At 34.3% G+C, this 13064-nt stretch overlaps 3 protein-coding genes across 3 annotated transcripts; all 3 read right to left on the reverse strand.

Annotated features, from left to right (window-relative positions):
• Positions 1–134: 134 nt before the first annotated feature.
• On the reverse strand, positions 135–2439 carry LOC129568083 (facilitated trehalose transporter Tret1-like). The gene is made up of 6 exons (XM_055445630.1): positions 2326–2439; positions 1948–2180; positions 1588–1718; positions 1333–1525; positions 879–1241; positions 135–740 (listed from the first exon to the last, which is right to left on the reverse strand). Exons 1-6 carry the CDS (start codon positions 2393–2395, stop codon positions 324–326), a joined length of 1407 nt encoding a protein of 468 aa, XP_055301605.1. The 5' UTR covers positions 2396–2439; the 3' UTR covers positions 135–323.
• An 807-nt stretch (positions 2440–3246) lies between these two features.
• Positions 3247–4247, reverse strand: LOC129568094 (facilitated trehalose transporter Tret1-like). The gene is made up of 2 exons (XM_055445653.1): positions 3726–4247; positions 3247–3662 (listed from the first exon to the last, which is right to left on the reverse strand). The coding sequence occupies exons 1-2, from the start codon at positions 4159–4161 to the stop codon at positions 3247–3249; spliced, it is 852 nt and encodes a 283-aa protein (XP_055301628.1). The 5' UTR covers positions 4162–4247.
• A 1800-nt stretch (positions 4248–6047) lies between these two features.
• Positions 6048–8033, reverse strand: LOC129568085 (serine protease persephone-like). Its single transcript, XM_055445633.1, has 5 exons — positions 7951–8033; positions 7740–7877; positions 7553–7597; positions 7223–7403; positions 6048–7013 (listed from the first exon to the last, which is right to left on the reverse strand). The coding sequence occupies exons 1-5, from the start codon at positions 8014–8016 to the stop codon at positions 6664–6666; spliced, it is 780 nt and encodes a 259-aa protein (XP_055301608.1). The 5' UTR covers positions 8017–8033; the 3' UTR covers positions 6048–6663.
• Between the last annotated feature and the right edge of the window lie 5031 nt (positions 8034–13064).

The raw sequence follows: 13064 nt of genomic DNA on the forward strand, positions 1-13064 counted from the left end.
GCAAGAGATGAAATAGGTGAAATGAACGGCGAAATGTGAAAGGCAAGTGATGAAATGGGTGAAACGAACGAAGAAATGCGAAAAGCAAAAAATGAAATGGGTAAAATCGAACAGCGAAAAAATGGTATCTAGAACAAAATAAATAAGGCGCTTCAATTGGAATATAAGTCAATTTATTGTCAAAAGCTCATAAAAGTATTTATGGACTGTAAATATCGTTTCCTCATGCACAAACTGTGATTTGGACTCGCTTGGGTGCATGCGAATGTTAAATAATATTATTCAGTCCACTCCGTTTGATTGTTATTTCGTTTGATGCACCTCTACCGCAGTAAATTCGTGATTTGATCTCGGCTTTTCCCTTTCGTTTCTGGTAAAAATACAATCACAAAAACCGTTCCGAATAGGCAAGCGAACGCAAACAGAAACATGGTTCCATGAAATCCAAGTAAATTAATCAAAATTGGGAAATATTTTGGGATGAGAAATCCAAGCGACCATTTAAGTGTTTGACAAATTGTTGCACCAAAATCTTTTAGTTTTTCCGGCATAATTTCTGAGATAACAACAAATGGCAAACCCAACAACGCCCACGATGCCATAAAAGCAATGAATGAAAAGCTTACAATTGGTATCCAATTGAAGAATTCAACATCGTACTGCCATGATTTGAGCACCATGAATGCGCCCAAAGTGACTAAGCCCAAAGCCGTTCCGATTGTTGATGCGATGTAAAGAAACTGAAAGAAAGAAGTAGAAATTTAGAGATAAAATCACTAAAATGAGAAAAATGGGAAGAAATTCTCTTTTCGGAGAAGAAACGAAAAAAAAACTTGATTGTAACTACTTTAATATAAATGACAATTTGACCAACTCACCCGTCGCCCGGCACGATCAACGAGATTAATCGTTACAAAAGTCCCAAGCAGTTGTGCCACTCCCACTACAATCACCGATACATTCGGTGACACTGCCGATCCAAGCGCTTTAAATATCTTCGCGCCGTAAGATAACATAGTTGTAGAACCATTGAGTTTGATTAGCATCGCCAGAGTGGCTCCAATCATCAATGCTTTTCGTCCAGGGTTCGTCAATAAATCCGCCCAATCGAATGAGTTTTCATCACATTTTTCAGTTGTAAGTAAACACAGTGAACTTTTGAGTTGGTTTATCTCCAAGCGAAGCCTTTGGTTGTCTCCTTCACGTAAACTTTGATAGAATTTTATCGACTTTTCTGCTTCCTATTCAACGATCGGTGATCATTGTTTGTTTGTTAATAAGTAGTTCAGATTTTTATCGCATTTTTATTGATTTAGATATTTATATATTTACCGCAATCCTATTCTGTCTTACAAGAACCGTTGGCGACTCCGGGAAGAATGCAAATGAAATGGCGAATATGAAGAGCAAAATGAGCAAAAATGTTGGAGTTGTATAGTAATCAAAACTATTGCCCAATATAAAAGCCAATAAAGTTCCGAAATTAACGGTCAATATCTGTGTTGCTCCCAAAGCACCTCGAATGCTGAAAATATGGTTTCGCAATCAAAAAATGGACAGGAACGGAATTCCATTGCAAAAATTTACCGTTTATTTGCTATCTCCGAAACGAACAGTGGCACTATCATAGTCGCACCCCCGACAGCAATACCAAATATTATTCGGGAGATGTACAAGTAGTATACATTCTGTGCGAATAAAACGAGTAGCCAACTTATCTGAAAGGATCGAAGACCTGACTTGAAAACATGATTGATCAGAAAAAAAAAATGAATGTTTCGTTTCATATACCATCGCCATGGGCTAATGTTTGACAAAAATCTTGTGAACATCTAGAATGTGTGCATTTTTGCTGGCTTTTTAATCATTTAGTGGATGTTAAAATGTTTTCATCCAGTGGACAGACCTTTTTGGAATTATAATTTATTACAACACTATTTTACTTACAGTTTTCGGAATAATCATAAAAATCAATGGCCATTTCCGTCCAAAGTGACTTGTAATAAATCCAAAAGTCATACATCCAATTAAACCACCGACAGACCAAAGTGATGTGATCCAAGAGGCTTCTTCCATGGTTATTTTTCCAGATGGTAACGGTGATTCATCAGAAGTCAGAACCAAAATACTTGGACTGGTCCAACCTAGACCCATTCCACAGGCTAATCCTAGAAAATTGACTTTTAAAAAGAGCTCAGATCAATATAACCAAATATGCCCATATCTAACACAGTTATATAATAATTTAATTCAATTAAATGGATCCTCCGATTAATGTAATTTATTAAAATTTTACTTTATCATAGAAAATTTCCTGTTATTTACTCGTAAATACAGCAAGGTATTGATTTTTGGCACTTGGCTCCCATTCGATCTTCGTGTTTCTCTCAATCATTTTTGATCCTTCCTTTGTGTATTACTTTAAACAAAATGCTCATGAGCTGAACATAAAATATATTTTCCAAGCTCAAATCGACTCTTTTAAAGGTCAATTTGCTATCTCAAAATAACCATCGCTATACATTTTATAGCAATATAGCAATAAAGATTCAATTCGAATGGAGTTCAGCGTTATCTATTTATGGCACAACTCATAATAAATCACCCTTTTCATTCTTTGCTTGAACTTTGAAAATGGCGATTTTTCTATCTGAGGCCATAAAATTGTAGCTACCAAACTATACAAAAATCATAAACAAATACGAATGTGGATTTTGACATATTTGCAATTTTAATCTGTTCATCGTATCACAGAGCCATCCATGATATACATTTGATCCGCTGAGAATTTGAAAGATTTTGTGAATTATTCAACCATGGTTGGAATATTGATAGCTTTGCTTCATCTTGTGCGATGACCGTTGGTTGAAAAGTTGGAAATAAAATCAGAATGAGTTGTTTTTCATTGGCTAGAATTCTCGCACTTGTCAAATTTCAACCATAATTGAACAATTCAGAAAATACTCTTCAAAAACAACTATTACAACCTTTTCTCTGCATGTCGATGATCAAATGTCATACAATATTACTCGATATCCTCTGATTTACAGAAGTTTTATCAGGAATATCTTGAAATTTTTGATAAACACAGATATTTTATCTATCTTTGATGATGAAAATAAAAAATACTACTTTGAATTCATAAAAAAATTTATATTCATCAAATTAAACTCCAAAAAACTGATTCTTTTTTATCTTTAATATTCCATAAACTAGACACTAGTAAAAAGTACGGTATTATAACTATTAACGAAGCATATCCATGATTTGATCGCGGCTCTTCCCCTTTGTCTCGGGTAAGCACATCGAAACAAACAATGAGCCCAATAAGCAAAATCCAGCAAAAAGGAACATGGTTCCATGATATCCAATTATGTCCGTAAAGAATGGAAAATATTTGGGAACAATGAATCCGAACGACCATAAAAGTGTGGAACAAAGATTTGCACCGAAATCTTTTAGTTTTTCCGGCAAAATTTCGGAAATAATAACGAAGGGCAGGCTCATAATGGCCCATGCTGCGGAGAAAATCGCCAGTGAAAAGCTCACAATCGGAATCCAATCGAATGATTCAACATTGTACTGCCATGATTTTAGCATCATGAATACACCCAAAACGACCAATCCCAAGGCAGTTCCATTTGTTGACACAATGTACAAAAACCGAAACGATTTTTTTTTTTACATTTTAGATATATTGGTTTTGACTTATACTAAAGTTTGTCAAAGAATCTGTAAGAAATTATTATGGGCTACCTTTCGTCCAGCACGTTCAATGAAATTCGTTGTAATTAATGTGCCAAGAAGTTGTACGACCCCTACAGCAATCACTGATATGTTTGGTGGAATGGTTGATCCAGCCGCTTCAAATATGGCTCCAGCGTAAGTTGAAATTGTTATAGACCCAGAAAGTGGACTCAATACTGACAAAACAACGCCAATTGTCAACGCTTTTCTCCCAGGGTTTGTCAATAGATACAACCAATCGAATGAATCCCCATTACTTTTCACCTGTTTACAGAGCGATTCAGTTAGTTTGTTCATTTCAAAATGAAGTTTTTCACTATCACCATCGCGTAAATTTTGGTAAAATTTAATTGATCTTTCTGCTTCCTGTTCAATGAATAATATTTTAATGATTAGTTTGAATATGAAAATCATCGTTAAATTGGTTGCAAACGTAGAGAGTGTATATTTTCTGCTTAGCAGCCCTGAACTGAGCTGAATTTGCTGACTCAGGCGTCTGAAGGGGCATTTTAAAGCACTTACAGTGCTAAATTGCCATTGCTAGCTGTGATCCACGTTGTTTAAGGAGGATGCCAGCTATCAATGGAAATTTTGCACTGTAAGTGCGTTAAAATGCTGCTTCAGACGTCTGAGTCTGCAAATTCAGCACAGTTCAGGGCTGCTAAGCAGCAAAATTTACACATCCTCTCTCTACAAACGTGTTACAAATTCGATCCTCAATCGATATTCTAACCCATCAAACTCACGGTGATTCGATTCTGTTTCACAAGAACGACTGGTGATTCAGGGAAAAATGTGAATAAAACGGTAAAAAAGAAGAGTAAAACAATCGAAACTTTCGGTGTCGTATAATAATCACAGTAATATCCCAATATGAAGGCCATCAACACTCCGAGCTGCATGGTTAAATTCTGGTTCAATCCCAAAGCGCCTCGATTGCTGAAGAAAAAAAATGGTAACGAAATGTCTCTTGAATTCGATGTGATTTTTATTTTTAAAAAATTACTCATCATTCGCAATTTCTGAGACATAAAATGATGCCACCACAACCGTTCCTCCAAGTGAAAAACCATATAACAATTGCGAAACATATAGATAAATCACATTTTGTGCGTATAAAATGAGTAACCAACATATCTAAAACAGACCATTAGTTCAGATAGATCAAGTGATTTAATTAATTTTTTGGAATTCGAATTTTTTTTTACTAGTGTTGGAAAAACCATAAAAATCAGCGGCCATTTTCGTCCAAAGTTGCTGGGAAAGAATCCAAATATTAGGCCTCCAATTAAACCACCGAGGGACCAAATTGATGCGATCCAAGAGACTTCATACATGGTTATTTTCCCAGATGGTAAGGGCGATTCATCCGAAGTTAGAACCATAATACTTGGAATGCTCCAGCCAGCACCAATTCCACTTGCTAGTGCCAATAGATTCACTTTGAAATGGAGAGAAGGAGAGAGAGAGATAGAGAGAGTGAGAGAGATGGGATTATATTTCTGTAATGTAGCATAATTTATCTTGTAAAAAACATTCTATCTCATTCTTACGTGTAAACACGAAAATATATTGATTTTTAGCACTTTGCTTATGTTGATTTTTCACATGTTCCACCTCCATTTTAGATATTTTCATACTAACTCTATCCGGTTATCATAAAACAATTTAATGCATTCGATTCAAACCACTTAATCAATTTATGTTCTTTTCTCTATCAAATAATATTTCAAACAATATAATACACATTTCAACAAACCTAATAAATTATACAATAAATCATACGGTCGTTTTTTTCACAATAGAATAACGTCAATCTTTTTAGACTCCTCATAATAATACAGTTCGGATTGTTCTTTTATTGCCAGATACGACATTTTGGACGTAAAAACAGAGAATTTATTTATTATTACAGTCAAAATCGTAACCGAAATTAATCTAATCTATGATCAATCAAAATACCGCCAAATACTTGAGAAATACTAACAGTTTAATAGTTTTACACGCATTCACCCGATTCTAACATCATTTTGGACAGTTTGAAGTAGCTACAATTACGACAAGTCATAATTTATGGCCCATAAATGGTTCAATAAAAAGTTTGCTTTAATACATGTCAACGAATTCGGGTTATGATTTCCGCGGTAGTAGAGACAAAAAATGTTGCATTAGACTTGAAATGCTGTTTTTTTTAAACAAAACAATGGAGTTATTTATTTATTTATCTGCTACTACTACTATTATACTAAACATTTCCCATACAATTTCTTTTCCTAAGGATGCTTCACGTAAATTTGGCAGTCGATTGGCAAGCTTCAAAAATACCGTATTATCGATTTGACCAGAAATTATTGTCAACATGATCTTTGATCCCAAACAGCGCGTGTGCAGTCCAATTGAATTTTCTTGATTTGATAAAAGGTAACATTGAGAAATGGAGCAAATCCACACAGTGGATATGTGGATTCCACAGCTCATTACAAGGATTTTAACATTTTGGAAATGAATTTCAACGGACGAATCATCAATGGTATCTTCATTCAAACTCGATGGAAGCTCAAGATTTCCAGGATTTGGCAACTTCGTATCAAATGTAGAGAAAAATGCAAAGGCTTAACCGAATTTACGTCAAGTGATAAGATTTTTGTTGCAACGAAATGGGAGATAAGCACCAACAGCTTTGATTTGATTGTGGTCAGACGATTTGAGTCGACCAAATGAAAAATTAAATGATTTGATGGTTTCATTTACCGATGAAATTGGATATTTTTTCGCAAAATTTGACTAATTCATTAAAATAGAAAAAAATACGAAAGTGTCTGTATTTCTCAATTGTTTTTTTTTAATTTTGTGTTTCAATTATTAAATTCAAAGTATTTTTTCGACATACAATGTGAACTAGTTGATATTTCAATGTTATTTAAAAACTTCTGTGTTCGGCCAAACGATTGATTCAATCCAGTCTAAGTAATAGGCAACCCTGGTGTATACAGCTGGCATTGCAGTTCCACAACTAATGCCAAATGAAACGATTCCAACAACAGTGGAAATGGATGAGTCATCTGTAAAAGTCTGAAGAGGTCCACCACTATCGCCTTGGCAACTGTCATTTTGAGCATTTGGATCAAATGCACAGTATTGGCCGTTTGTTATGTTTTTCAAACTGGAGAGATTCGATGTTCGATTGCTCAGCAGGGTTGAACTACATTCGGCAATTGGCATCGTTTTCAATTGCGTTTTAAGTAGTGTAGATGATTTGTTGGTTCCTGGAATAAGAATTAAGACGAAGTTTTAGTTCAAGTGACCTATTGAATATGGATTATCTAGTATCTATAGATAAACGTATACTGAAAAATGTCTTAAATCTCAAGATTTGATGAGAGAAAATATATTTTCTACAGTTAATCAATGCTATCGCAATGCTCGTAATAGTCTAACTTAGTTATTGCTCTCTTCAGTAGTGTTTTTAACTTACGTTCAGCCGAAACACTGCCCCATCCAGTCACAATGAGCGGTTCGTTGGACGGCATGTCACGTACATCCATTTGCAAACATGCTGGTATCACATTTTTTGCGAATTTAACCGCTTTGATTCGAATCAATGCAATATCATTCAACTTGGTCATGGCCGAATAATCTGGATGAGTTATAATATCCTGCGTAGGAAAATTGGTGAAGAATTTGTTGATTAAAACTTGACAAAAAAATAAATTGGGGTACTTTGAGCCATCTTTCTAATATTCTCAAATGGATGTTTTATCAAGTAACTAAAAAAAAATAAAAAAAAACTCTTGACAAAATTTACCTCAATAGTTCGATCTACCGCTTCGGTTCCATCAGTCAAATTTTGCTGTTGATATGGTTTAAAAAAGAGTAATTTAGTTTGAAAATATCACATTTGGCTTAAAATTCATGTTTTTTCAAGATTCAAGTTTCTTTTTCTGAAATAAGAATTTTTTGCGATTGTTTAATGAATCCAATTTCAAACTTACTTTTCCAAGTCGCACCAGCACCAATCGCAGAGAATGCTTCACACAGTGTGCTGCGGTTAGAACGAAATTATTGGAAATGAGAGTTCCTCCGCAATTGAATTCCACTTTCAGTTCAGAGTTCAAGTGCCCCAAAGCAGCCTACGAAAGAAAAAACCCGTTTTGAATTCAATTATTCTGAAAATTGTTATTCAAGTGCTGAAATTCAACCTACCATCCATGGAAATTCATCCGTTTTAGCCGGGGCCCCGCCTAAAATGCGTACAACTGTGGTTGGCATGCTCTTGGCGAAACGGATATATGATTTGCAAGCTAAAATTGAACAAAGTAGAAAAAAAAAGAGATTTAATTGAAGAATATGGGGCTTTGCGCGGATTTTTCTTTCATTTCGTATTTTCTACGAAAATATTGTTTTTATTACCATTTCGCACACTTTCATGCGGAGATGCAACAGGAGACATTGTTGTCGTCATAACTGGAAGTTTTGTTGTTTGGATAAAAACGGGAGATTCGGTTGTTTCAATCACAATCGGAGATTTCGTTGTCTGAACAACAGCCGGTGTATTGGTTGTTTGAGCCGATTCGTTTTTTGCTTCGTCACCAAATCTGCTTAAAATGCCAGATAATTTTTTCTTACCTGTGAAAAAAAAAACTTTTTTTTTATCATTCAAAAGAACCAGGAGAAAATGTATTCTGTATCTAACCTAAAGAAAAAAGATGTTCCTTTTTTTGTTTAATGTTCGTTAAAAGAGAGGAATGTTCCTCTCTTCTATCCTGAATACCTGAATCGACGGCGATTTCCATCGCTGTTTTACCATCGTAATTTCTGATACTAATATTGGCTCCATAGGTTTTGAGTACATCTGCTATCTTTGTATGACCTAATCGATTGAGAATTGGTTTAAACATTTTTTTGTTGTTGTTGAAATAGTGATAAGACTGTTGTATTTGTTATTGAATATGTTCTATACCTGCTCTGGCAGCCACATGAAGCGCTGTGTCACCATACAAATTTTGAAAATTAATATATGCTCCGCCTTTGATCAATGATTCGACGCATCTTTTGTTATCTAAATTAATAGGGAAAATAGTATTATTTTTGGTTACAAGAATGTGTGATTTTTCAAAAAATTTGAATTCAAAAGCGTTGATGTTCCCATTTATGAATCATTTGGAAAAGCCCGTGTGAAAATATTTTGACTGAGCAGTGAGCAACCAATCGATTATTTTGGCAAATAGTTGACTGGCTAAAAGTGATTATTCAGTACAAAAACAATGAGTGTAATCACAAATTGACTCCAGTCAAATATGTCTCAAATTAAGCGTATGGCTAAATTTTAATTGTAGTCGACTATTTTTCATACAAAACATCTGCTCAGTTAACCAAAGTCGCTTATTAGTTGATTTCATTTACAGTCAGTCAGTCATTTGTTTTCCACACGGAAGACGTTAAAACCAGGATTCAATTATTAGGCAATACTCAATTAATGGCCAAAGTTGCAACTCAAAAATCGACGCAATATTGCACAAGTACAGTTCTAAGTCAAAAACTTCGTCTTTTAATTTAAAAAAATAAAAACTGCAAAATGATTTTAGAAAAAAAACTACCATGAAAAGCGGCCGTGTGCAATGCTGTATCTCCGTTGTTGTTTGCATAATTAACATAAGCCCCTTTTGAAATTAGAATATCGACAGCGTCATGATCACCTTGAATATGAAGAAAAAATGGTTCAATATGGTTCAACTTTTTCACCTAATTGGAAATATTATAAATTACCACTGTAGGCGGCTGCAATTAATGGTGTCTCCCCGTTGGCATTTATATAATTCACATTTGCCCCGCGTCGAATGTAAATCTTCATTTTAATTTCACTTCCTGCAAAAATGATTGAATCATTTTAGAAAAAAAATCTTTGTTTTTCGAAAAGTTTTTTCTTTAATTTCATTCGACTATAGTCGATTCCCTTACCTTTAGCAGCCGCTTCAAAAAGGTCTTCATCGAGACTGTTTTGTTGTGGAAAAAAAAGGAAATTTTGTTAATTTTCATCATTTTTGATGCAAAATACAGAAATAAATCAATTCTTTACCTTGGGTTATGATGAACACGTTTCACACGACAGAATAAAATGCACCTTCTGTGACGACTAGGATTTGAAGAGAAAACGTTGAAAATATTTTGAAGACCCGATTCAATGAAAGAATGCACAAAATTTACTGACTGATTTTCGAAATGATCGATCGGATCTGGAAATAATGAATTTTTTTTATAGAATTATGTTAAATGAACTGAAATTAAAATGAAATAAATGCCAAATTCATGCATAGAAATGACAAAAACTACACAAAATGACTAGCGTAAAAGTCTGCTTACACGTTACAACGGTTGAAAATAGTACACAAAACATTAAAATTTGCACTGTCGAAGCCTTCATTTTATGTTGTTAGTGTTGGTGACTGTTTTGAACTCAGTTGTTGGTTCTATTGTAATTTTGGATGTGAAATCAATCACATTTATTGACTAAATATTGACGATATCACGATAATTTATTGCAAAAAAGAAAAAATCGCAAGAAAGTAACAGCACTAAATTAACGCACCAGCACAAACAAGCCTAATGAAATATCGTTAGAAGTTGTTGCTTCACAGTACTATGCTGTATGAAGTGCAATCGCAAACTGAAGCATCAAAGACAGTCGAATACCATTTTATCTCTTCAAAAATATATATAGAGACACATTTACCTGATTGCATTCGGTTACATAGAAAAAATGCATAGAAGCATATGACATTCTACGGAAATGACAACGACATAGGCGTCTAGCTCAAATTACCTAATTACTCGTCCATAAAAGAATACGATAAGACGTAAATGAGGTAATTTTCGAGTTACAGTTGGTTATATTGACCTGAGCCAGGTAAACGATTTTTTGGCTAACTGATTAGTTTGTACTCAGAAGGTATCTTTATTACATCGCGGAAAGAAAACCGATGTGAACCTCTTCTTCAAACATATCGAAATTCTTTTATCAGCCTAGACTTATGAACAAATTCTTATCAAATATAAATTCAGTGTAGAACCTTTTTAGAATCTCCTTTATGAAAATAAAAAAAATTCAAAGGAATATTTGAACATTTCATCATTTTAACATACAGTAGCATCCATGGATTTCAAGCTTACAGTCAATTTCGTACAGTTGTTGACCAGCAGGTAGAAAAAAGAGTTAAAAGCAGAGCGTGTTATGAGCTGATGTCAGCAGCAATAACTAACATCAGCTGCTGACGAGTATGCGTTGCGTTGTTTTAACGCATTTGCAGTACAAAATTCATATTCCCTTCTGGTTTCCAAGTCAACTTTCATATTCTCTTCATGCAATGACATCAGCTCATAACACGCTCCGTTCCGGTATTCTACGACTTTCCGACAAAATCGTTCGGAATTATTTTTTTCGTACATAAGACCATATTGGAGTGAAAGAGAGAGATTCCACTATTTTTCAGCGTGCCACCGGAATTATCCCGATAACTCAAGGAAGAGTGGATTGTGTGAAAAATAATTCCGGTGGCACGCTGAAAAATAGTGGAATCTCTCTCTTTCACTCCAATATGGTCTTATGTACGAAAAAAATAATTCCGAACGATTTTGTCGGAAAGTCGTAGAATACCGGCACTGGTTAAAAGTAGAATTTGATCGCTCATCTCAGCTTAAGTTTTAAAAGTACAGTACGCCCCCGCAAATTAGAAACGAAATGTCCCGAGACCATTTCCAATTTGCGGAGTTTTCTAATTTCTGAGGTTTTTTCAATTTCATCCAAAAACGGTGTATTAAATGAAAAACTGATAGGGGGAATGATTTGCTTAATTGAAAACGATATATTGAATACTGTTCAATCAAGTATTGTATGTAAATGCATGCAGTTATTTTAGTGATTATAAATATATAGTAAGTCTGTTAGTTTATTTTACTGGATAAACTACTCCTCGGAACAAACCGAAATAAATGATGACCGGCTGTTCTTATTATATCATACGATAGTAAACAGAAAACGTTAACAATTTTGTATATGCAAATTCTCTGATGGAACAAATCGGTTTCGATTTGTTAATGATTGATGATTGACGCAGACAAAATGGAACAGATTACTTCGTGACTTAATTTTTAACTTCATGGTACGTCGAAAATCTCAGCTGATCTGCTAATACAGTTATTCAACGAAATGGAAAAGACTTTCATTACGTTTTTTCATTAAAAATGAAGTAAATTTCCCTTTGTCTTGAATGAAATGATTCGGAAACCCCGTGAATTAGAAATGAACCCCGGAAATTAGAAATTTTCCGTACAAATTTTCAAACCTGAAATTCATTTCTAATTTCTGAGGTTTTCTAATTTTCGGGTTTCTAATTTGCGGGGGTGCACTGTACTTACCAATAAAATTGTCTCTAGTTCTAGTTCTGTGCAGCATTGTAATGGGCTTATTCAAAATCCACTTGTCAGAAATGTTGACAATGTATGTGTTGACGATTGAAATGACAATGATTTTGATTCAATGTCGATTCGTCATCGAGATGTCACTAGACCTAAATAAAATATCGCAATTTCTAATTAACCTTAAAAATTGTTTATTGAAAACAAAATGTGCCATTTGTTTGTTATGAAAACATTGTTTGGCTGAACGATTAATTAATGATTTAAACTCATCGAAAGATAATATTTTATAGAAATTGATAATGAGAATTCAAAGATTTAGATAGCAAAAATATAGTTATAAACCGATTTATGTAAAAAAAAAACAAATTTTGAATGTACTTGTTATTGATTGAAATGTTTAAAACATTTATGGGTCCATATGATTTTTTTGTTCGTTAAATGAAGTTGATTCTATAGAGTTGTCTGACTATCCCATGGGAATACCCTTACAATAAAATCGCGTCGTTCAGTATTGCTTGTTGTGAATGTTCTTCATGTGCCTGTTCAAACTCGATTTCAGTGTTAATGTTTTACGGCACAGGTCACAGCGGAATATTTTCTCGCCTGAATGTACATGCATATGACCTTTCAATCTGTAAGCCTTGGATGAACCGGGGAACTTCTTGCACAAATAACACTCGTAATTGCGTCCATTGCAGTTTCGTTGGTGTGCCTTCCGTTTGTCGTTCTTCAGAAAACCACGACGACAAATCAAACACTTGAATGGAAGCTTTGTTGTGTGAGTGTACATGTGCTTCTTGAGATAATCAATTCGATAGAATTTTCTTGGACACTCTGTACACTGGAACAGGGTTTCACCAGAGTGAGTGTGCATATGACAAATCAAATTGGATTTTTTCAAA

Source organism: Sitodiplosis mosellana, unplaced genomic scaffold (assembly GCF_009176505.1).
Source record: "Sitodiplosis mosellana isolate CC-2019 unplaced genomic scaffold, AAFC_SMos_1.0 Smas_scaffold_16, whole genome shotgun sequence".
In the NCBI taxonomy this organism is placed as follows: Eukaryota; Metazoa; Arthropoda; class Insecta; order Diptera; family Cecidomyiidae; genus Sitodiplosis; species Sitodiplosis mosellana.